A 23888-nucleotide genomic window follows, 5' to 3' on the forward strand; every position below is an offset into this window, starting at 1 on the left:
AGATGGAGAAGCGAACCTATGGTCCGGGAGCCACTTTGGTCTTGATGTCAAAGGGTAGCGCTTGTGGCGAGGGAAGCTGACGACACCAGGCACTTGCTGCAGCTGTGCGGTTGGGTGGGCAGCTCCTTGGCTCTCTATCCTCTGTCACCAAAGCTTCCTATTGGTCACGGACAATGGTATGGAGGCTGGGGGATGCTCCGTGGAAGGCCGGCATGCTCCTGTTCTTCTTCAGCAGGAACAGCCACGATGGACCGTGCCCAATGGCAGCCACAAGCTTATGTGGCTTGAAAGCGTTGGCGTCATATTTGAGCTCTGAACCTCGAAACTTCGACCCCTTCCTGACTCTCCTCTTGTTTCTCCCTCTATGGTCGAACTTCTTGGCCTTCTTGTCAACGTCCGTCAAAGTCTTGGTGGTCTGACCCCTCCTCTCAGTCCGGCAGCTATAGCGGTGGCAATGCCCGCTGGGTCTTCAAGTGTCGGCCAACCTCTGTAGAGCTAGTCGGCTCTCAGATGGTCAGGTAAACCACGTTGTCGATGACTCGAGTGTGTCCCACGTCAGCCATAGCCCGTCCCGGCCACACACGCATGCTGGTGTATGGTGGCGGGTAGGTCCCAGGTCGGCGGAATTCTCTGTTTTCTGAAACGCGCAACTCGGAGGACCAAGATGCAATCAAGATGGTCCCCTGTTTCAAGCAACCCTCCCAAGCCTTGCCTCCCCAAGATCTCTCAGGCATTACCTCGTATTGGGCGGCTGACGACGCTGGAGACCGAGGCGTGCATGAATAGCCTCGTGGCTGGACAACGTTGATCGGCCAATCTTTCGTGAGAGTTGAGGCTCGGACTTCGTGTTCGGCTGACTGTTGTTGGATGGATTAAGGGGCGCTGTGGACTCGCTGGTTTGCCCATAAGTATGGACGACCATCGCTTCCCGAACACATGAAACGCGGCAAGTTACCAGTTGTTCGGATAATCAATCAGCTGCACAGTTGTCGAGTTATCTGATCTGCAACTTTTATTCTCTGCATTCGTTCCTTCTGTCCTCATCGCATAAGTTGTCGGCCAGTTTCTCCTTGCGAATATCAATATATCAAAATGCAGTTCTCCCAGATCCTCTTCGTCCTCTTTCCGGTCGTCGTCCTGGCAGCACCGTTCCAGGCCTTCAAGATCCCGACATTGGACCCTAACACCGTTGCGCCAATTGTTCCCGCCATCGAACGACGAGTCCCTCAGGCTGCGGACACTTGCGACGAATAAAGACATCATGAAGGAGTGACACCGAGCAAGCGGGGCAATCGACAAACATCTACCCAGCAAGTCTTATGTGGAAGAAACACAGACGTTGGCCAGCTATGCGTCGGACTCGGTGTTGCAAGGTTGGCTTGCGATGCGCAAAGATGTACGTTGATTTCCATTCAAAACGTTTCTCTCTCCTAAGCTATCTCACCTTTTGCCTGATGACTTGCATCCACTCAATAATGTTTCAAGACGGGATTGAGTATTTACAATGGAACCACGCAACGCTCTGATATACCTCTTTCTTTCAACACCACATGTCTTTCATGCATGAGGGTTGGCACACTGCTAACTATGTTGATAGATACCCCCTTTCACAGGCCTACTTATCAGGTCTAGGCGGAGGACTGCTCTGGGCGGGCTCCCAGTGTTCACGGAGATGCAGCCTGGGTTCCGATCCTCACCAGCCGCACCCCTTTTTCTCATTACGGCTGGAGAGGATGGGGGGGACTCGGGCCTTCGAGAGCTCGCTTAGCGGAAAGAACGGGAAGCGGAAAATCATCTGGGAATATTATTGTTATTGTACCTATCTCTGGAGGCGGTCTGTATGGGAAAATACACGTGATTTCGCTCCTCCCATGTTAATTCGCCTGTCTTTGCACCCTTGAAGTATTTTTCAAGTCAACTTCTGGCGAGTAACTTGTTGTCTCAGCTTTTGCAATTCTCTTCTCGAATTCTTCAACCGGGCACAATTACGTCCGTACTTGCGATCACACCACCTTGATCTCGCTCGTGGCTTACTTTCGAAGTCTTCGAGTTCGGGCCGTCTGCACCCTCGCGACCGATCTCGAGGCTCCCTGGGCGTCGATTGCAACGCGGTGAGTTGCTTTTTCGGCAGTGGCTTGCACTCTCAATGATTGTGCCTCTCCTGCTTTCCAACCCTTTCCTTCGCTGGGATGGCGGCATTGCTTCTCCTCATCCCTAGTCGCTATCGATTGCGTTTTTTGTTTGTCGGCCCTTTTCCATTCTCACCCGCGTTCATGTACGGATATCCACCGACGAAATGGCTCAATTGGCATCGATCAAGGTGGTTTGCGCCGGCCGTCATCGTCTCATCTATTTACAATCTTAACTCTATCCTTTTGCCCGTTTATCAGTTCATTTCACTAACATATCCATGGACAAGTACAGATGGCAACAGGGCCTGTCCCGCATGAGATGACCTCCCTCAACGGCTACCTGGTGCCTATCAACACCTTGGTTCTCGGGGGCTTGGGTACCGAGGTTCTGGACCTCCGCGCGGATGGCCATCCCAAGCTAATCCGGGTCTTGTACCGGCAGGACCGTTCGGTCATCCCGCCCCGGCTCCGGCTCCTGGTGGTGCCCCACCCCGAGTGGCAAACGTGGTCCGTGCACAGTGCAGGCCAGGTTGACTGGCACACGGCAGACGCAGCTCCAGCACCTTTCACGCACCCCACCGCGACCTTGAAGGAAATCTACGAGGGCGTTTTAAAGCATTGGGGACGCGACGTCTCAGAGGCGACGCGCACGCAGATTGAACTCCTTGCGCCCAACCACATCCTCGATTTACCTCTGGACGGAGACGCCGCTTTCTTCGACGATTACAGCTGGATCACGACTCCTTTCCGTTCCGCTCCGTACTCGATCGAAAACGCCGGCGACAAGGACGACAGCAGCACCAGAAGCGACGGCAAGATCGACCACGTGAACGAGGCCGACAGCGACATTCAGGGCTTGCTTTGGGAGCATACTTACAAGACGCCCTGTATCGGTCCGGACGAGACCGTAGCTAGCGAGTCTGACGGCTGCGACGGCGACATCACGATGGCTCCTTCCGGCCCCAAGGCGCAGCAGAATGCTGCCGCTACGAACAGCTCGACACCGGCGCCTGCCTCCGAGCCTGCCGCTCCGAAAGGACCGCACCCTGGCCACATCCAGGTGGCTTGCCAGTACACCAGCGAGCAGAGATTGAGGCGCATGCTGCGAGACAACAAGAGTGATCCAGCTAGGGAGGATAACTACCGTCTCCAGGGAGTGCAGCTCATAGATAATGTCCGAAGCATGCTGCGCGTGTATGTTTGGTCTTTTCTCTCCTGGATTTCACGCCTCATATTTTTCTCTCGTACTTATGCTGACGTTATCTTTGCAGCCCCATCAAGACCTTCGACACCGCCTGTGTCTACTATCACTGGTTCAGACTCTCGTTCCGCGATGCCGAGTACAACTACCAGGATGCCGCCGTGGCTGCGCTCTTCCTTGCTTGCAAGGTGGAAGACACCATCAAGAAGTCTAAGGAGATCCTGTGTGCTGCGTACAACATTAAGAATCCCGACCACCCCACAACCCAGGACGACAAGGTGCGTCGACCAGCTGGCTGGCTGTGCTTGTCAGGAGTATGACTGACCCAACTCCAGATGTTCGAACAGCCCTCCAAGATCATCATCGGCCTGGAACGCCTGGTTCTTGAGACCGTTGGCTTCGACTTCCGCTGCCGCTACCCTCAGTCTGCCCTGTTCAAGGTCACGAAGAAGATCATGGGCACCAACTCGAAGAACCTCTTCTCCCTTGCGATGGATATGAGTGTGGACCTGTACAGGACCTTCGCCCCGATCAAGCAAACCAGTTACGCCATGGCCTTGGGTTTGCTCGAGCTGTCCGCTCGGCTCCTCGGTGAAGGCGTGGACAAGATCGAACAGATCAACTACGCCGACTTCCACACAACTCGCCAGAACGTCGTCGAGACCGTACTCGACCTGCTTGACCTCTACACGCAGCACGGCAAGTCCACCAAGCTCGGCAACCGGTTCGACCTGAACAAGTTCATCGAGGTCAAGATCATCATTAACAATGAGGTCGACAATAACCCGCATCTCGTTCGATACGCCCACTGGTGCACCAACTGCGACGGCGGCGAGGACGAGAACCTGTCCAACGGTGTCTCGGTCCTCAAGAACATTTCGTTCTTTGGTAGCAACAGTGCTAAGCGCAATGGACGCAACCAGGACGGCACAATGCGCTTCGTCTTCGATCCAGAGCAGGCCCGCCAGGAGCGCAAGGAGGTAGAGTCTTACTTCCGCGACGAATACGAGGAGTACGAGGTCGAGGTCGAGGTCCCCATCGAGCCCGAGCGCCCCAACCACAACAACCCCCGTGACAAGCGCCACGACGGCGGCGGCGGCTGGGGCGGTTCGAATCACCATCGACGCAACCGCGGCAAGGGCCGTGGCTACTACTGATTCTCATTCTTCATCGAACTATCTATGTACCATGGCTCCCCTGTGCTTGCCCCTTTCTGGTTCATACACTTCGCTGATATCGTTTTTCTCACGATACGTCTGCCAAATGGATCTGGAAAGGAGAGAAATTATTTTGTCTGAGTTGGTCTGGCGTTGAAGGTAGATACCCCTATGGGAAAAAACTGGAATGTTTTTTTCGGGATGAAAAATCACTATTTTTGTTTGCTCTGCGTGGTCCCGGTGGCAGACCTGCTGCTGTCCCTCCGCGGCTCTACACACTACGCGCATATGTACACTTGTCTGGACTAGAAAACAACCCGTCACCTTAACGTTGGTGTTTAGTCCAAAGGAACAAATCAAACTAAAAAAACATATCGGATCTTCGATATCAGGTTAGCGTGCTGCAACTGTGATTCCGACGCCTCGATGGCTGGCTGCAATGAGTCGTGTCGTGTGCTCAATTGCAAGCAAGACGTCGCTTCACCGCTGGTCTGGCCAGCGAGTTTACAGCCTCAATCATGCCACATATTACTGCATGCCCCTGCTGCCAGGCTCGCTGGCCGGGGCTGAATGAGACAGTTGAGGCGCCGACACAGCTCCTCGAGCTGGCCGTTACCCCGCGGCCGTGTGCTTGAGTTGCGAGAACGCGGGCGGTGCGCCGATATCCGCATCTACGGGGCATCGTTTGGTTGGAGAACGCCTCTTACCCAGGTCGGCCAGCATTGTCCAGGATGCTCCGCTTCCTCGTTTCCGGGGTTCGGGAGTGGCCTCACTAAGGCAGAATCACTCACTGGGACGATATTCATTGTGCCCCGGCAATATGCCCTGGCCACGCGCCATTGGTGCCCTTGGAGCCTGCGGCCTCTGGTAGGCGGCACAACATGTTCTTCGGTCATCATTCGCTATTATTGCATGAGGCGCAGCGTGGCCTCAGCAGTTTCAAATCAGAGCATGCGTGTGATGCCGTCTGAAATCGCCGTGTATCGGTATTGCGGTAGCCGCGAAGAAACATATAAATCCTTAGAAATCTCTTTTTTTCTAACTTAGAGTACTTTCAGTCAAGATCACTTCAGTCAAGATCATGCGGCGATTCATTAAAACCCCATAGAAACCCTCGTTAGGGACACACGTGAGTTGCTGTTCATCTTCAGGAAGCGTCTTCAATTCCTGGCATCATGGAGCAAGAGCTAACCGACCTGCGTTACAGTGACGGTGGCAGCCGCACACAATGTTCTTTTATAGATCTCTTGACAGAAATCGGGTATGCTCCTTCCCTTTTTCAACTTCCCCCCTCTGCACTCGTGATTATCTCCGTATACGATCTAACTTGGAAACCTTAGCCTCGGTGACTTTGGATCGAACCCACCTCAACCCCTCCCTCTCCAGACCGAGTCTTACGACACTGGCCAGCTGTCACACGAGTCGACCAGTTGGACTTCCTTCCAACAGTTCTATGGTCTGAGTGCCGAGCACACCGACAACCCATCCTCAGTGTCGGACTTCCCCATCGATGCCATCCAGAGGTGCGGTCTTGTGGATCATGGCGTGCTGAACCATTTCAGTGGTCAGCATAGCCAAAGCACTGGAAGCATCTCCCAATACCACCATGGTCATGAACATGATTGGGTTGACACAAGATCATGGCCCTGCCTCCCAGGTCTTGACGATGCTGCCCTTATACCGTGGTCCCAGTGTTACGAGCGAGGCTTACAAGCCCTCAACCAGTCTGTCGACCGATGGCCTATTACTTCAAGCTTCAGTTCCCCTGTGTTCGGCTCTCCCTACGAATTTCAGCGACAGAACCCCGTCGTTCTTAAACCGCATCAAGCCGCAAATGATCTTGCCCACTTGCCATTCAAACCAACCACTCAGTTAACAGATCGGGGTTCCTTCGATACACAGCTCTACAGCCATGGATTCCATGGATCGAGCGCTTTGGGATATCCAGATTTCGGCGGTTCTTCTCAACACCATATATTGTCTTTATCTGGTGGCCCGGTCGAAAGCCTTGGTATTCGGCCCTTGGTTGCTGGCACTTGTGTCAATATTCAAGCCGGTCACAGGGACGAGATACTCGTCGACAACATAACAGCCAACGGAACAAACGCCTTGGCTTCTCTTGTGATTGCTGATACTGGGCAAAGTAGCGAAAAGTCGACGCCCAACTCTATCGGCTCATCGCCAGGTCCCGATATGCTCGACTGCCCACCATGTGGTCGTTTCCAAGGAGATGTGAGAAGGCTAAGGTTCGTCACGGTCCCGATTGTTCATTGGCAACAAATGGAAACGTTAATCTTCCACAGGGAGCACATGTGTTGCCACATGAAGCCGCATATCTGCGACGTTTGCGGGTGTGGCCGGCGGTTCAGCACGTCGAGAGACCTTGAGCGCCACCAAGAGTCAGCGCACCGGAAGTCAACTCTGGAATGCCACATTTGCTTTCGAAAGTTCGGCGGCAAGCGCGCAGACAACCTGCAGAGACACCTCCAGACGAAACATTCACTGGAGGCTATGTATGAAGGACCACTTCCGTTCGGGCCGCTTTAACACCAATCGATTTTACCAAGCGGTGAGCAACGGGCATTTCATCTTTAATTCTCTCAGAGAGCTTGGACTGTGATTCCCGACAGTCTTTCTATTCAACTCGGCCGACAATCTTCCTTATCCATCAAGGGACTTGGGTCTCTTTCGTCCCTGATAACAGCTTCGACATAAAAGTTTCACGTATTACATTCCGGTTAAAAGTGTTCTAGGGTTGGGCCTCGGCATACGCAGCATATTGGGTTCCAAATCCTTGCCATTGTTTAACAGCCAAGCTTTGTAGATAGAACCACCCTTATTTCGTATACATGCACCAACACCTATTCCTCATATAACACCGAAAACAGGCGTTGGCCGCCATTTTAGAGTCGTAGTTCACGTCAGTTATGGGAATTCGGACAGTCTGTTTACAAAATAAACAGAAAGTACTACAGCCCACCATGGCCAGTGCTGCGCTTGCGGCCTGAAGCAGAAACATCGTATAGTCCGCAGTGAACCGAGGCATCCTTTACAAGCCGGTTCGGGAGTCATTATAATGCCACCTGACGAGGTGGATTACTTCCGTGAATGAGTACAGACGAGGGCAGGAGACTGAGTTGGTCCCAGAGCCTGAAGTAATACCAAATCGTTCGTGTCCTGGAAACGGGGTTCGGATTAGAGCTTGCACATTGAGAGCAAATCTAATGTGAGTGTGAACTTTCTCTTCAATTTAGCCATGTGTGAGAGTAGAAGGAGCTCATGTCGTGAGGTTCAGCCCAAGTTGCCAATGGAAGTGTGGCCTCCAACGCCAGACCCGGCAGAGAACAAAATTCTGCTGAAATCCGTCTATGCAACCGACTTTGCTTGACACGACAATTTCGACATTCGAGACGACATCATGTTCACTTTCAATTACGGCCCGTCTCGGCATGCTTCATCGCACACTAACGACTTTTCACCAGCCTTACCAGTTGGCCAGAACAAACGTGTTGCAGCGGTGGTGAATACTTGAACGCCGCCATCTACAAACAACTATTTAACTCAAGAGACTCGCGCTGGTACATTGGGCCTCTGCCTTATTCATTTTGCTCCAGAGTTTTCTACAGCCACTAAGGAGTTAAGTCTTCGTTTTCTGTACTAGAGAAAATGCACATTCGGTCTGAAGTTCCAAAGGACATTTAATGATGCTTGCTTTCTAGACGAGAAGCTTGCGGGCCTCCGTCATCAAATCGTACCATAGGATAACTCTTTGTGGTGCGAAAGTGACATTCGTTACACTATTTACATATATACATATTACATGTTCAATTGGATCGGCCAACAGAGGTCTGCCGTTCTAGGAACGACACTTAATAGCTGGAGCCTCTCTGGTCATATGCCTTGCGATAAAATTCAAGTGAGTCGGTGCACTCGAAACAGGATGATCGCAAGTCACCGGACGGCTTAGTACAAGCTGCGTAGGTTGGAGAGCCCTGCCGTTTCCAGGTTCTGCTGGATGGTGCCGTTCAGCAAAACGCCAAACGGTCCTGTTTCAACTGGGCAGTAGTGCTCCTTGCCACACATTGTATCCTGGAAGTAGGACCGAATGGCGCCGTAGGCACAGAAGTTGGCCCCGGATGCTGCAACGCTATGCTTGAAGAAGTCAGCACGAAGGCATCTAGTCTGTGAGATTCTTCGACTTACACCCATGTTGTCGACAGTGAGACTCCGAGCGTTGGCATAGTTCGGGATACTTGCGATGGCACTGTTGCTTCTTGTCAGCAGTCATCGAACCACTGGAATGTGACAACTTACTTGTCGATGGGTGTGGTGGGATCGAAAGTGTTGCTGATGAATAGTAGCGGGTGGGAGGTGTTGCCCCCATACGGCCCGCGGAACACGTCGTCGGATTTGATGGGCCATCCGAGGCACCCAAGCATCGCCGTCGTCCAGATATCTCCGACAATGCTTTGGTCTTGTAGGTCGAGGATGAGAGGTTGAATATCCTCCAGCGACTTCCCGTACAAAACATTGCTTTGGTCCGAGCACATGACACCAAGAGATTGTTCGGGGTTCCCACTTGAATAACCCTCGATGCCCCTGAAGTTAAATACCAGGTTGGTATTCTCTGTCCAAGTTGAAAGAGAGCCCGACGCAAGAGCCTTCTCCAAGTCTACGAAGGCATCCGCGGCCCTGACGAACCCGCCCACCGGCCCAACCGCCGCGTCGAGAATGACGTATTTTAATGTTTCCAGTGCTGAGGCGATCTCCGTGGCGTTTGACCAGCCTTCGTCCTCTGCCCTTCGTGCCTGGAGCCGCACGAACGAAGCGTTCCACCTCTCGAAGATATCCATCGCCGTGCTTCCACTGTAATAGGTACAGGCAGGCCCGGCGGCGTGGCAGTACACGAAGAAGGCCCCGAAAACGCCGTCGATGTGGTTGACGCTGTTCGAAGTGAAGTTTGACTGGAACCCCTCCGGGCTAACTTGTCCGTCGATGGCGAGGTGACCGACCCTGTCGGGAAACATTGACGCGAACGTCTGACCCAGGAACGTACCGTAGCTGATGCCGTAGTAATTCAGCAGGCTGGAGTTCAGAGCTGCACGCTCGCCGTCGGGGGTTGCAGCAAAGGCGTCCACGACGCTGACCATGTCGCGAGCGGTGACCGCGCTGGTCATGTGCGGACCGGCTTCGGTATCGGCACCGGCCTGTGCCTGGCACCGCTCGCCGAGCTCCTTGCCAAAGTCGATGAACTCCTGGTAGTACCTATCGACGAACCGAGGGGCATCTCGTTGAGAAAGATCACCGTCCCGGGGCAGCAGTATGCCTGCGGAACAGTTGGGTCGCGGCTCAGTGAGTCCGACGCCTCGGGGGTCAAAGCCTACGACGTCGTAATTTGAGCCGGCCACAGATTGGATGGTGGAACCATTGTACAAGGCCAGTTCAACGCCAGAAGCGCCAGGTCCTCCCGGGTTGATGAGGATCATGCCGCGATACTCGCCGTCCGGGGACTCAGAGGCGGCGGGGAGCTTGACCAGTGCGATAGCCGCTCTGCCCAGGTCTGGTTTCTGGTAGTCAAGGGGAACCTAATGCCGCAGTGTCGGTCAACGGTCAAAAAGGTCATGCGTAAGGAAGAGTAGTCTTACATCGAGTTTAGCACAGAAGAATTGACCCTCACATGCACACCAGACGAGGTCTCGAGATGGAGTGATCGAGTCAAATGTACATTTCTGAGCCTTTGCGGCTCGTGTACCGAGCAGCGCAAGCGTTACGACACGCTTCCAGGACATCATTGTGATCGAATGGACTGGTGAGTTGTTTGCAAGAGAGACAAACCGAGTGAAAAATGAGAAGTTGGATAGCTTGTTATATGGTTGGAGGAAGTAGTTTTTGGTTAATGTGACCCTTGATATCAATACCAACACTTCTCAGGTGGATTCCTAAGATATTTATTTAGTCGTCTTGACTCCGGCACATGTTGTGAATTGCAATGACTTCCCAGGGTTGTTTGGTCTGGCCAATAAGCCGACGACCATCCCTTTCGAGACAATTGCATGCACCTATTCTGACCTTTCCGTCGCATCTCCCTTTGATTCCACCTTCCATCATTGTCGACTGGCCCTCGTAGTTCAGGGGTAGTTGAAGTCATTGATTCTACAAGTTTTTGCCAACTCCTGGATGGTTTTCGAGCAGGATCTCACGATGGCTTGAAAAGAGATTGGAAGGAGGCTGTGCTGCATCGATATCGAGGTCGCTTAACCGGGTCTATTAATAGCTCTCAGCTCCGTGATGGTGGAATGTGCTGTTGAAGGCTAAGGCGGATAACGTCCGTTTTGTTTCGACTCTTCCCGCTGTGGAGAACGTGGGCAACAGGCAGCAGCCCAACTCACACGTGGGAAACCCCAGGGGGATATCCAATGCCAGTCGAACCAATCACGACCGCATCTGTTCCCTGGCAACCTCTTTGCCTTGGCCACGATTGAGCTTTATATGGACATTAATACGAGATGTCTTGATGTCGTCGAGAACTAGCTGGTTTCGTCCACTCTTCGAAGCCTGCATGTTTGGTAACCCTAGCTAGCGTGCTAGGAATCGAAAGGGCTTGCTTACCCATGGATGACATTCTTCGTTGACGCGTAAATGCGACGAAAGGGGCAGTTGAATAATCATTGTGATGTCAGAATTGCTTTGGGGATGCGGAGGCAACCACCAAGGGCAAAAGCACCGGGGGTGCGGTGCGGATGAAGTCTCGGGCAAGGGAGAGGCGTCCTCGGAACCATCCAGTTCCGTTGATAGCAACATTACTCGGGGTCTATATTTGGCTCTGATTGGATAGGTGTATTCTGCATCCCGCGTCGACCAGGAAATCATGCCATCATGCTACGAGACGTTCTGTCGAGTAAAAATGATCGAGGGGATTGAAGATAACAACTGTGAGGGGGAGGGCCAAGATATACCTTTTTTCAGTGGCAACCAGCGGAAATGAAAACATTATAGAGAGGATATAGTCTAGTATCTCAAAGTTAAAACTCTGCGAAGTGATCGTTATTAGTCCAGCTGTGATAGAGATCGGCCCCATCAACATCAGCCAAGCGGAGCTTGCCTATCCCTCGCACCAGCCATGTATATGAGAAGAACCAATACATCCCGTTTAACTAGAAGAACTCATCAGTTTCATTATTCAAATAGGGACGCAAGTTTCACCATCACAGCCCAAGATCTGAATTCTTGAGTAGAAGGCAACCATGGAGGGACTGTATGTAATTAAGGTCGATGAGGGCTTGCCTCCATGACTGTGACCATTAAATCTTCGAATACCTGTTTTTTTACCTGCAATTGGCCTTTCTTGAGCTTTGTTGACATGTGTGGCGATCTTCAGATCCTCAATTCGATTGCTTCTCGTAGTCAGGGATAAAGATGTCAATGATGTCGCCACTAACAGCCACTCAGAGCATACAGACACTGGGTCTGGGACCAAAACGTACTCAGATATAATCAAAAGTCTAGTTTACCAATATAAAGGTATCGAGTTGCAAAATGTGCGATGCAATGCCAAAGGGACGTTGCTGAGACCCGAGGCGGGAGCTGTCATATAGGCGGTGTTAGAGCGAGGGAGTTCTGAATCCTTGGAGGATTAGTATCGTGTAGAGCTTCATGCTCTATCTGGTAGGCACCTATCAAGTGACTCACGCTGGTGGTCTGGTACGACCAAACGCGAAGCAGGAAGGAGCAACGGGTGACCGGCCAGGTTTCTCAAGCAGCCACCTTCCGTCCCAAGAAACCGTTCAATACTATACGTGATCCAAAGACCTCTGATAATCTCACCGAGGCCCGTGGCTTAATGGGATTACTAGGCACGTCTTGTGAGTTTCCAAACGTCCCAAGCCACGGGTCGTGAGTTCGAATCTCACGTTAAAATCCTTGCATCGTTACACCTGAGGCTGGTAAGAGCCTCCTGGGATTTTCGTAGGCCTATGTCTTCGGATATAGGCTGAGCTTTTTGAAAAGCTACGTAGTTGGAATTGATCTTTTTTCCATAGCTGTGCTTGGAGCAAAATCCAATTTGGGAGGAATACGGCATATGTATTTATTTTGAGAGCAAAAGGCGCGGGGGTGTGAGTGGAAGGGGAGGGAAGTGAGTTGACCTTTTTAGGGAAGATGAGCTCGGTCAAGGTGGGGGGATAAGCGTTCACCGAGGAGCGGCAATGCAGGATGGCCCCCACTGTTCCTTTTTATCGCTAAACAACCCCACTAAAATTTTCTTATCGGTACCTCAACTTTCTCGATTTCTTTTGCGCCCGAGTCCCTTGCGAGGTCTATTTTGTCTTCCATTGTAACGGCACCTCGAGAACTACTGTATTATTTCAGACTGAGGCACAGAAGAGAGAGACGCGTTTATCAAAAACTCGACCATCAACCACTCACTGACCCCCGAGAATTATGTCGGGCTTTCAGATCCCTGGCCTGGGGTTCGCGAAACCCAACGAGATGCTGCCGCCGCTACCTCCCGATGTGCTTGCAGCAGCCGCCAGCTTCGAGGGTATCGACACCAGCAACAGCACCACCCAGCAGAAGCAGGAGCAAACGACGAACCAGAACGATGACATCAACATGGGGGAGAACATCGAAACCCAGTCCGCCCCTGCGCCAGAGGCGCAGTCCGTCGCCGCACCCGCACCTGCACCCGAGCAGGCCAACTCCAATGAGCCTGAGCCTGAGCCCATGAACGTCGACGACGCTACCGAGCACCCCTCCCTGACCGATGCCCTCGAAGCCATGATCAGCGGACTCGACCCAACTCCTCCCGTTCAAACCCGCGTAGCGGCTCAGGAAGCCCCCGCCGCGCCCCAAGACACCTCCATGTCCCAGCCAGCCGATGGAGCCCTCGCCGCCTCCGCCGCGGCAGCAGAACAACCAGCCGGTGAGGGCGAACACCCCGAGTGGGAGGTTGATTCTTCGCCCTACGAGTCCTCGTCCGATTCGAGCAGCGACGACTCCTCGTCCGACGAGGAGTCCGAGACTGGCGGCTACCAGCTTCTTGGCGTCGAAGAGACCGCCCGCATGCTGATGGAGATGGAGGGCGGCTCAGACGACGAGGGCGGAAACGACGCTAGCAAGGCGGGCGGATCGGGACACCTCCGGACGAAGAACGAGGTCGCCGTCGAGACTGTGCCCAAGCCCGACGTCGTGCTCGCCGCGGACGACAAGATCGAGGAGCTCGGCCTCGTCGACCAGATCGTCGAGAACATCCTGGTCGTCAAGGCCTTCACGCCCGGCGAATATCAGGTCCTTGACACGGGGTCCGTGCTCTGTACCGAGGACCGCAAGGTGTTCGGCGTCGTGTGGGAGACCATCGGCAAGGTGCTGCAGCCCATGTACACCGTCATGCTGTCGACCGCCGAGGAGATCAAGGAGGCCGGCCTCGCCGTCGGCGCCAAGGTGTACTACCCGCCCGCGCACGCCAAGTACGTCTTCACCCAACCGCTCAAGAGCCTAAAGGGCTCCGACGCGAGCAACATCCATGACGAGGAGGTCGCCGAGGACGAGATGGAGTTCTCGGACGACGAGAAGGAGGCCGAGCACAAGAGGCAGATCAAACAGAAGAAGAAGGAGGCGAGGTTTGGCAAGGGCGGCGCCGAGGGCGGCCGGGGCCGGGGCGGTCGCGAGCCGCACCCGCTGCGGAACGAGGTCAGCGCGCCGTCTGTGGAGGGCGGTCTCAACTACGACGATGAGGACGACGGCCCCTACAAGCCGCTTGCTCGCCCACCTGGTTTCGGTCAGGTGCCGCCGACACAGCAGAGCTTCACCACGGAGCCCGAGCCTGGCAGGTTCGGCGGACGCCGAGGTGGACGAGGTGACTTTAGGGGACGTGGCGACAGAGGCAGGGGAGGTCGCGGCCGCGGACGCGGCGGGCACGGAGGCAGGGGGGATCACAGAGATGGTTACTCCGCGCCGGCCCACCAGAGGCATTCCTCGTCACAACAGGAGGGCGGCCAACAACAGCCTCAAGGGCAATGGGGTGTCAACAATGGATACCCAACCCCTCCCCCTGCGCAGAACTACAACCCGCAGCAGACCGCGCCGGCCCCGACAGCCCCCTCATTTAACTTTCCGTTCCCCGGACTTCCCGGACAGCAGGGCTTTCCCGCCGTTCCGCCGCCGCCGCCTGGCTGGCCGGCGCAGGGTGGTCAGTCGGCGCAGAACCCGCAGGGAGCGTACATCAACCCGGCGTTCTTTGCGGCGTTGCTGGGTCAGATGCAGCAGGGTCAGGGACAGCAAGGTGGACAACAGCAGCAACAGCAGCAAGGACAACAACCGCCTCAACAGCCGCCTCAGCCACCGCATCAATGGGGCGCCCAGCCGCCACCGCGGTAGATGGCGGAATGGGAAGTTTTGGATGGAAAATGCCGAAGCGAGACGGACTCCTTCGAGGACTCGGACCGCGTAGCTTGACGCGCGGAGATGAGCCCCAGTTTCTGGACGCGGTCGACAACGCGAGTTGGACCATGGCCTGTAGCATCTCGAACGACCAGGCACAAATGGCGACGCTCCACAATGGGCGCGGACGTCCTGTGCAAATGAGGCCTCGGAGCCTGGGGCGGGCATGGCGTCGCGTGGCTTGTCCTAGCTGCCATGGTTGCTACACCGGCCTGACGTCCAGACCAGGAGGAAGGAGGTTGGATAGCGAACCGCCAAAGAAACTTACCCCTGGAAAAAAAGCATTGGCGGCCTCTGTTGTTTGTGATAATTATTATACTTTGGGACGCGACTGTGCGGAAGGGAAGATCATGATGGCTTGAGTCCGTGGAATAGAGAAATACCATGATACTCTTTTTTCCTCTTAAGCAAAAAGTTTGTGCGTTTTGTTGGACCGGCGGAAAGCTGGCCTCCGAGGCTTACGCTTGAACTGATTGAGACGAGGGCGTAAAATATTTATTTTTGACCGGCTCTTGGTCAGCTTTTGGAATGTCGTCACCTGACTCGACTCCTGTATAATAGATCCAGTGTAATTAAATGCATTTGGGGGACAGAAGTAGACACTCTCGAGTGGTTGCACTACGTAGGTCCCCAGAGACGTACGGATCGCCAGTCTTGTCTCTGTTATCCCTCGATGAATGGAAAGAACCAAAACTTTCCACCAGGTCGGGTCCAATCAATGCTTGGAAGTTGAAACAATGCCGGCCAATGTCTGGCTGCGGATGGTTTCCTTTGCATAATGGGCAATAAGATGAAGCTGCGCAGATCTACGACGGTGAACCCCCGTTGCTGGCGTTTCTGCGCAATATGTCATTCCGTCGGTCATATTATGCCCCCCTCCCCATATCCGAGTAATGTCAGATTCAAGTGATCGCGCCTCGGTTCACAACATCGAACGTCGTTGGCTGCCTGCAGTGTTTTCGCTCAAAGTCGCATCCGGGTATTTTCCCTTGGAAATTGCCCGTGGGCCGTAGATTTTGCCTCTGAGGTTCTGCGCGTTCTTACATGGGTGGCGGGGTAGGTAAGGCTGGTGGGCGGAGGAAGCGAAGCGTAGGTCATCTCGAGTGTGGAGATACCCATGGAAGTGCCAGGTGCCGGGACCCTTGGCAGCGGCACCGGCTGGGTGTACTTGACCAGGGAGGCAGATCTTCGAGAGCGAAGGGCGGCACGGGCGGACCAGCAGAGCTGTTTCAGAAAGTCTCTCAATCTCGGTGCGCTGCGCCGTTGAGTTTGTTGCCCGACTCTGTCCGGGGGCCGCAGTGGCCTGTCACCGTTCAACGGATGCAGGTCTTGGGATCGGGCCCTTCAAGACTTGCTTCTTTCTTGAACCTGTACAGCTGTCGGCACAGCGGGAAGTCTAAATGCAACAGAAAAAGCAACAAGATGGAACGGTGTGCTGCTTGGCTGCTTTTCAGACCAAACACACCGACTCCTCGGGCCAGGATTGCAATAGGGAAACCCAAACCAAGGGAGTTTGCGACTCAGTGGCCTGTTCCGTCTCGTATCGAAGGCGCCTGGACGCAGGGCACTCACTCACCGACTGACCTGAAGCTTGAGAGGGCCGGTGAGGCCCTCGAGAGTCGAACAAGGAGGCCAAACGTTTGTAAGTAAAAATGATTTGAAGAAGGATAGATTCTTCCACCAGAGAGCATTCGGACGAAGTGGTTGATGGTTCTCGGTGTCGGTAGGGTTAGTCGGTCGCGAACATGTCCGATGAAGCCGCTGGCTGCCTACAAGAGACTTTTTAGAGTTTCCGGGCCGAATGTTGTAATGATGATGGGCAGCGCAAGCGCGCCAGGCATAACGACTTCCAGCAGCAAGTTCCGACAAGAGGAGAGTGACGACAATTGCTATTTCGGTACTGGGTAGGTGCTTATCCTTGGTTGGGTTGTAGTTGGGCTGGTCGGCGGCCGGTGTTGACGTGCTGGCCTGCATGAGGTGAGCAGCCATCCCGCCCTTCTCGAAGGGGTCTATGTCGGTGGTGAGAGAAGAAACGCGCCGTAAACTGCAAGCGGCCACTGAATGGACGAGCGTGGTGCTGCATGTTTGTGCAAGGGAAAGGGGGAAAGGGCGCTTGTGGTGTGGTGTGGTGTGATGTGGTGTAGTATGGTTTGCTGCGAACCTACCTACTGATGTGTGATGCTGTGATGGCTGGTGTGACTGGGGCTTGACGGCAACCCCTGTTGGTCGGAGTGTTGGTGACGACTGACGAGGGACTGGAGGGAGCTGGGAATGCTGGATTTGGGGGCCGCTTGTTGGAGCTCGGACCGGGCAAACGAGGTCGTTGGTTGGTCCACCCCAGACGGCATGATTGGACAAAGATCAGAGGAACCCCGTGCAAACAATTTCGTTTATTCTGTGGGATGTGCGGTGGGTCAGTACCTGGCATCGAAATCGGCCAACCAGACCAAGCGGGTACCTGACAGGCAAGGTGCTGGGAGGCCCCTGCCTTAGCGCAGACCGTGCATGGCGCTGATGAGGATGGGCGCCGGTGTGGATGGGAAGTGCGCCAGCGGGCTTGGACTTGGGCTGGTGAGGCATTTGTGAATGGAGATACGATGTTCCTTCCTGTACCTACGAATACACTGTTACTTGAGCAGGTGCAGACAGCGAGAGCGATGATTTGCATGTTGAAAAAAGGCAGATCTTCTGGCCTGTCACAAAGGGAGAGGAAGAGAGGGAGAGGGAGAGAGAGCCTCGCAGACAAACAAAATGACTTAGGATTTGCGACACTATCGTGAAGTGTTCGTCTTGCGGTCAACTGACAATCGATGTGTTCCCTGCCAGCGCAGGGGGGGGCAGAAAGCAGGGCGGATGGTGAAACGCTGACTCGTCAAAGTGGCTTTGAATCAGATGCATTGTCGAATGGCCGTTAAAGTCTGGGGGAACCGTTGCTGCGCATTCCTTTTTTGTCTTGTACACTATCAACATTGTTATGTTCCTATTGTTGGGGTTTTATGCAAAACGTGATCCGAGCACTCGTTGCACCTGCCACCAAGGGACAGCCATCGCATCCACCCCTGGAAGGCACTAACACGGCAAAGCCTGCAAGGGCAACAGTAGAGAAGCCATGACCTCTTTTTTTGCGTGGCACAACAGGGACACACAGACACACAGACACGCCCACACAAGCGCGCCATTCCATTTTGATCCTGGACTTCTTCACGGGCCTCGCTGTCGTTGTCGGCTGTCCCCAGGTCCCAATGTGACTGATAGTGAGCGGGAGTGGGAGAGGGATAAGGACACAGAAGACAGGAGAGAGAGAAGGAGTCGATCCTTCAAGCCTTTGCTGGAGTCGGCAAGAACCCCAATTGCGCTGTGCTGTGCAGCAAGGATCTCTTCCACCCACATCCCTGTCGCCCAGACCCTTGCCATCCAATCCGTCCAGCGCCGTTCAACGTTGCTCGGGGCCCTTTCCTAACCATCCACAGCGCCTGCCTCTCTGCTGCCTCTGCGCTTGACTGCGTGTGACCTCGACAAGCCCGTTTCCCTTATTCTCATCGACCCTTCCGACTTTCGTCCCTCTCTTCTTCCATTTCCCTTCTTCCCACCATCCCGTCCGAACTGCACTCGCTTGCTGGGTTTGACTGCTTCCTGCTTCTCCCGCAGTCCCCAAGGGTCACTCTGTGCAGATTCATCCGTTCTTTCCACCCGACACTCTCATGACAATTCACTGAGACCTTTTTTCCCGCGAATCGTCAACACCTTGTGAGCTGGTAGTGAGATCGATCTTTTGTCGCTGTTCTCACCCTCACCCACCTTCTCACTTTACTCTCTTTCCGGGCCCAGCGCCGCTTTACATTCGTTCCAAAACCACACACCACACACGGCGTTCGACACGATATTCGACTTTCTCACTCACACTCCAGTACCGCCGAGACAGTCCTCCCTCATCGAATCGACAACTCGGAATTCCCGACCAACACGACTCCCTGGCTGGACTCATGCGCAGCCTGTTCATTCTTTTGACGCCTACCTCACGAACCTAACTTTCCCCCTCTGGAGCCGGATCCCTTGAGCATTCCCATCACCAACCACACTCTCTTGCACGCGCGAGGCCCTCCCTCCATTTTCAGATACCCCCACGCCTCAATCCACGCACGACATTAACGACACCACATTACTTCACGCCTCACTTTCATCACAGATCACGACGACTACTGGCTGCACAAGTCTCGTTCACGCCCATTATCCATTGGATCAGGCCAGACTACCATCCTCAGACATGGCTCATCACAACCATGGCCACAGGCACTTGCCTCGTAACCCCGACTTCTGGGACGACGTTGGAAACACCTTCAAGGGCCTGAATCCCTTCGCGTCCGACGACGACAGCGACAGCGGAAGCAATCGAGGTAAACTCAAGATCCGACAAGACGACGACAATGATAGACCCACGCCCACGCCGCCCGCTAATACGAGAAAAGGTCGGTCGACTGTTATCAAAACTATTTACCAGACCGTCACCGACGGCGACATCCGCCCTGCCGCCAGCTCTTCAACGAGACTGCTCGTCGCCGAATCCCCCCTCCCCACCCGGACGAGGTCAACGTCGTCTGATTCGTCCGAGACTACCATCGCGAGGGCGGGCGCTCCTGTCATCATGACTCCCGAAACCTCGTCCGCCACGGCTGATGACTCACTGTCTTCGTCGCTGCCTTCAGTCATCGAGGAACCCCTTTCCGAGAGCATTCCCACCACTCTCGCCATCGCAACCGACACTCCAACTTTCGTCAGGACCACCAAGCCCACCGTGTCTGGTGATGGTGCCGGTGCCCGTGTCGGTGCCAGCGTCATCTCCTCCGCCTCGCCGAGCTCCACCTCGACCGCCGATGAGTCAGCCAGTGCTGAGCCCAGTGGTGCCACGAAAGCTGGCATTGCCATTGGTGTCTTGGCTGGTGTCCTCGTTGTCTTCCTGCTCGTCTTCTTCCTCTTCAACCGTCGCAAGAAGCAGTTGGAGCAGCAGCGCCTGGCAGATGAGGACGAGAAGAGCGGCGGCTTCGGAACTGCCGCCGCCGCCGCCACTAGCCAGAACCCCCGCGCCCCTCGTATCAGTCTCCGTCCCGTCACTCAGTTCCTGCCTAATCTGAACATTGACAAGCGCGCCAGCAGAGGTCCAGCTGCCACCATGAACGCCAACCTGGCTCCTGCTGCTGCCGCTCTTGGTATCCGCAACCCTTCCCAGAGTGGCTGGGACAGGCCAACGACGAGCCAGAGTGCGAACCCCGCCAATCCGTTCGGCGCCCAGGCCGAGAGAATCAACGGTCCAATTGCCGAGGAGTCTGTCAGTTCCCTGAGTCTCAATGAGAAACCCCTGCCCAGCGTTCACGTTCACGAAACTGCCCCTGCCCCCGCTGCGAATGAACCTTCTGGTGCAGTCAATGGTGCGGCTGTTGCTGCTGGCGCCGCCGTTGCTGCCGGCGCTGGTGCCGTCGCCGCTGGAGGCTTGACCCGCAAGGCGTCGACCCGCAAGGACGGCCCAAAGGCTCTCGATCTCACTCTGCCTGCCCCTCCCGCGCCCTTGTCCACGGTACCCGCCTCTCCTTCTGGAACCACCTTCAGCGCAGACTCTGCAGGGCCTGGTCACCAGTCTTCGAGTTCCACCGGCTCTGCCGCCATCGCCGCTGCTGGTGGCCCCGCTAACACGACCGTTCACCGTGTACAGCTTGATTTCAGGCCCAGTCTCGAAGACGAGATGGAATTGAGAGCTGGTCAGCTTGTACGCCTGCTCCACGAGTATGACGACGGTTGGGTAAGTTTGTAGGACGTCAGGAATTAAGAATCACACGCTAATATATCACTAGGCGCTTTGCATCCGCTTGGATAGATCCCAGCAGGGTGTCGTGCCTCGCACCTGCTTGTCCACTCGCCCCGTCAAGCCCAGACCTCCCCAGGCTCAAGGTCCTCCTCGTGGTCCCCCGATGGGCCCCGGTGCTTCGCGCGGTCCCGGTCCCAACTTTCCTCCTGGTCAGCGCCCTATGACGCCTCAGGGTGGTCCCCATGGCGGCCCGCCATATCCTCGCTCTGAGTCGCCCGCCCGCCCCATGGGACCTGGCGGTCACACTCAGTCTCCGGGTCCCCGCTACCAAGGACCTCCAGGACAACGACCACAAAGTCCCAGCGGAATGGGAGGTCGGAAGCCGAGCCCTCCGGGACCTAGCAGAATCCCTCAGCCTAGCCGAATGAACCCCAGCGGCCCTCCGAATGGCCCCCAAAACGGACCTCAGGCCCCCCCGGCTCAGGGTCGTCCAGGCCCGCCCATGGGACCCGTCGGCCGTAAGCCCGTTCCCGGGCAGGCCGTGTAAATTTGTACCGAGACAGCGGTCATGTACACTGATTCCCTGCCGTATATAACGTCTTTTAGCAAGAAGACTGGGGTATCATCTTTCGTTTGGCGATAGACAAGGGTCGGCTTTGCATTCTGGACAGCACAGGCTGGGCGTTTTTTGAACCACCAAAAGGAAATCCGGGGGGTTCCCCCTCTGCACTCTGACGACCAAGGGGCGAAACCGGCGATGCGATTTATACCATTCGAGTCACTCATTCACGACATGTCTTTTGATACACCCATTTTGCAGCCTGGTATCAGTCAAGGCCTGCAAATTTTCTTTTCTTTTACGCTTCTTCACGCTCGCGCAAAACCCTGTTTCGCGATTTCGATTCGACTACCTGGCCCGACTCAACCGATCCAAACCTGTGTCTGCAGTTACGATGACTGAGCATTGGGACGGGAAAAACGCCTAGTGCTTAATGTATATTGCCCGCTCTTGCTGTTTGCTTTTCACACTTTCCCGTTTCAGGTTCTTTTTCTTGCAGCTCCAGTGGCCGAGTTTGGTCCGTCTCGCCACATGCTGGAGCGACCAAAGTAGAGTGGGACGATGATGTTCCCTTTGGATGCCTTGCAAAGGCGATGATGGAGGGGGCAGGATGATGCGAGATGGAACGATGACTTGATGTGTCTGTATGAGGCAAATCGAGAAACAGAACGTAGTGCCTTCCCTGAGAGGGATAGTCAAGAGCTGATTTCTCATGTCGAGCAAGCTAGGTAGACAATGAGATGCCCTTAACTTTACTTGATTTTCCTTGGCATGTTTGTCATGTGGTGATTTGGTTTTGCTTAATGGTTCGAATGAGCAGCCTGGCATGGAAGGCGATGTCCCATTATCTGGCCTTCTCGTCTCGTCTTCCCAACTAGATAAAGCGGTAACTCTCGACCAAAACAGTCTCCAACCTCGCTATTTCAACGTCTTGTCAGTGGCAGCCCTGGCAGCCGGATCATGTATTTCAGAACTGCCAGAGCAGATCATCGTCACCATCACCGGACGCCCTTAATGCAACGCACGCTTCATCTGCGAGAACCACTTTCTGAAAGCCCTGGCCTGGCTTGAACGACTAATAGCCCCAGAGTCGGCAACGACTCGCGGTCCCTTCATCTTACAGGTTACGAGCAATCCCGTCGGCGGCGTCGACAGTATTGTTGCTAAACAGAGATATGCCTTGGATTCCGGCCTCTCGAGCACGATGGAGGCGGTCTCCGGGGGTGCGGCATGCTCTGTCGCCTGGCCACCGCCCTCAATCGTCCTTCTTCAACCCGCGAGCATAGAGGAGCAGGTACTCCAGGATAGAATATGCTGAAGGTAGTGACTCTCGAGGTATATACAACCTTTAGTTGCGTTACCCTCACGGTGTTGCTAGGTGCTTGGGAGCGATGCTCTCTCAGAAATTTGATCCCTGAACGGGAAGTGGCCCTGGAAACCCCAGACAGAAATTTTCGGAATATCAGAAATTCTCCATCTTTTTCCGGTGGCATTGGGGTTTTTGGGCAGCGCTAGGAGAAAGACGGATGGTCGGCTGAATGGCATAGTCGTTAGGGCAAGACTGATTCAGCAACTTACCTCATCATGAAACCTCAGAAACGCATCTTCTCGAATTGAAACCCTGGCCAGGGTATCAGTGTTGGCATGTAGGAACATACAAGGTGTACCTGGGGCGGCGACAAACACTAGCAGCAGGGAAAATTGGAATCTAACAGTATCAAGGTTTGAGATACAGGTGATGGTTTTGTTCTACTCTAGTTCTCGCTGTTGGTACTTAGGTAAATATTCCTAACCTGTTTGGAGGAGGGAAGGTGCTGGCCACTGGCATGAAGATTCGCTCTCTCCACGTAACAAGTATGCTACCGTCCGCAGAAGTGCCCTTTCACCAGCCCTTGAATGTCAAGATTCGTGGAAGTGAGGGACGGCAACAAAGGAGCACGAGGGCTGGGCAGATTAGGACCATGGCCGCTCCCTACTCTCATTTCGGTACAGTTTCCATCAATATTGCCGGGTGTTGTCGGAAGGGGTTCTGGCTCAGCAAGGAATTACTTGATATCTTTTGCATCTTGGGTCTTGCTAGTAAACACGCGGGATTTTGGGTTTGTTGTAAAACCCCTACACAGGTACAGCCCGATGCTTTTCATTGCTGTGTCAAGAGACGACTTGGCGGTTAAAAGAACATCCCACCACGCTGTCATAGTCATCATGACCGCTAGCTGCTCTATTCCGTCTACTAAGGATCCAGGGATGATTGCCATGGAGGTGCCTTCTGTTCCACCAGATTTAGCACCGCGGGCAGTTTGCCCTGTCCACCTCCACTTCAGACAGCACTTAATCAGGGAAAGGACTTGCTACGTCCATCAACATCAACTCGACTACTGTTGAGTGCATCAGGCAGCTTCCACACTTCGGCAGCCATATTCAGCAGCTCGAGCTGAGGCCACACAGCAGGAGGAAGTCGAACTCGGACGGAAAGCAATTGGACTACTCTGAGGTCACCGATGGATTGTGCAGCCATGAGATCGCAGAGCTAGTCCCGGGAACGGAGTTGAGCTCACATGGCTGCGCCAAAGACAGATATCTGACAACACCTCTTGTTATTGAG

General features: G+C 54.5%; 7 protein-coding genes across 7 annotated transcripts; 5 read left to right on the forward strand and 2 right to left on the reverse strand.

Moving 5' to 3' along the window:
- The first annotated feature begins 394 nt into the window (after positions 1-394).
- CDEST_10778 (uncharacterized protein) lies at positions 395-1870 on the forward strand. Its single transcript, XM_062926934.1, has 2 exons — positions 395-1396; positions 1598-1870. Exon 1 carries the CDS (start codon positions 1093-1095, stop codon positions 1252-1254), a length of 162 nt encoding a protein of 53 aa, XP_062782985.1. The 5' UTR covers positions 395-1092; the 3' UTR covers positions 1255-1396; positions 1598-1870.
- A 581-nt stretch (positions 1871-2451) lies between these two features.
- Positions 2452-4490, forward strand: CDEST_10779 (Putative cyclin; the record flags this gene model as incomplete). The annotated part of the gene is made up of 3 exons (XM_062926935.1): positions 2452-3326; positions 3404-3611; positions 3669-4490. 3 exons carry the CDS (start codon positions 2452-2454, stop codon positions 4488-4490), a joined length of 1905 nt encoding a protein of 634 aa, XP_062782986.1.
- Positions 4491-5665: 1175 nt separating this feature from the next.
- CDEST_10780 (Putative Zinc finger C2H2-type) lies at positions 5666-7431 on the forward strand (the record flags this gene model as incomplete). The annotated part of the gene is made up of 2 exons (XM_062926936.1): positions 5666-5751; positions 5831-7431. The coding sequence occupies 2 exons, from the start codon at positions 5666-5668 to the stop codon at positions 7035-7037; spliced, it is 1293 nt and encodes a 430-aa protein (XP_062782987.1). The 3' UTR covers positions 7038-7431.
- A 1022-nt stretch (positions 7432-8453) lies between these two features.
- CDEST_10781 (Putative alpha/beta hydrolase-1, peptidase S33 tripeptidyl aminopeptidase-like protein) lies at positions 8454-10931 on the reverse strand (the record flags this gene model as incomplete). Its single annotated transcript, XM_062926937.1, has 3 exons — positions 10136-10931; positions 8805-10075; positions 8454-8754 (listed from the first exon to the last, which is right to left on the reverse strand). The coding sequence occupies exons 1-3, from the start codon at positions 10280-10282 to the stop codon at positions 8454-8456; spliced, it is 1719 nt and encodes a 572-aa protein (XP_062782988.1). The 5' UTR covers positions 10283-10931.
- A 1860-nt stretch (positions 10932-12791) lies between these two features.
- CDEST_10782 (Putative H/ACA ribonucleoprotein complex, subunit Gar1/Naf1) lies at positions 12792-14866 on the forward strand. The gene has a single exon (XM_062926938.1). It carries the CDS (start codon positions 12930-12932, stop codon positions 14862-14864), a length of 1935 nt encoding a protein of 644 aa, XP_062782989.1. The 5' UTR covers positions 12792-12929; the 3' UTR covers positions 14865-14866.
- A 1-nt stretch (position 14867) lies between these two features.
- CDEST_10783 (uncharacterized protein) lies at positions 14868-17275 on the reverse strand (the record flags this gene model as incomplete). Its single annotated transcript, XM_062926939.1, has 5 exons — positions 14868-16230; positions 16296-16455; positions 16500-16692; positions 16829-17088; positions 17139-17275. 5 exons carry the CDS (start codon positions 17273-17275, stop codon positions 15850-15852), a joined length of 1131 nt encoding a protein of 376 aa, XP_062782990.1. The 3' UTR covers positions 14868-15849.
- A 1178-nt stretch (positions 17276-18453) lies between these two features.
- CDEST_10784 (Putative SH3 domain-containing protein) lies at positions 18454-22038 on the forward strand. The gene is made up of 2 exons (XM_062926940.1): positions 18454-20718; positions 20771-22038. The coding sequence occupies exons 1-2, from the start codon at positions 19192-19194 to the stop codon at positions 21269-21271; spliced, it is 2028 nt and encodes a 675-aa protein (XP_062782991.1). The 5' UTR covers positions 18454-19191; the 3' UTR covers positions 21272-22038.
- The last annotated feature ends 1850 nt before the right edge of the window (positions 22039-23888 follow it).

This window comes from Colletotrichum destructivum, chromosome 7 (genome assembly GCF_034447905.1).
Source record: "Colletotrichum destructivum chromosome 7, complete sequence".
NCBI classification, from domain to species: Eukaryota; Fungi; Ascomycota; class Sordariomycetes; order Glomerellales; family Glomerellaceae; genus Colletotrichum; species Colletotrichum destructivum.

What these genes read in the sequence shown, in the direction of transcription:
- CDEST_10784 (XM_062926940.1), top strand. Translation starts at nt 19,192, where the DNA reads ATGGCTCATCACAACCATGGCCACAGGCACTTGCCTCGTAACCCCGAC. An exon ending in ACGAGTATGACGACGGTTGG is followed by an intron (nt 20,719 to 20,770) that starts GTAAGTTTGTAG and finishes ATATATCACTAG; the next exon opens with GCGCTTTGCATCCGCTTGGA.
- CDEST_10778 (XM_062926934.1), top strand. Translation starts at nt 1,093, where the DNA reads ATGCAGTTCTCCCAGATCCTCTTCGTCCTCTTTCCGGTCGTCGTCCTG.
- CDEST_10782 (XM_062926938.1), top strand. Translation starts at nt 12,930, where the DNA reads ATGTCGGGCTTTCAGATCCCTGGCCTGGGGTTCGCGAAACCCAACGAG.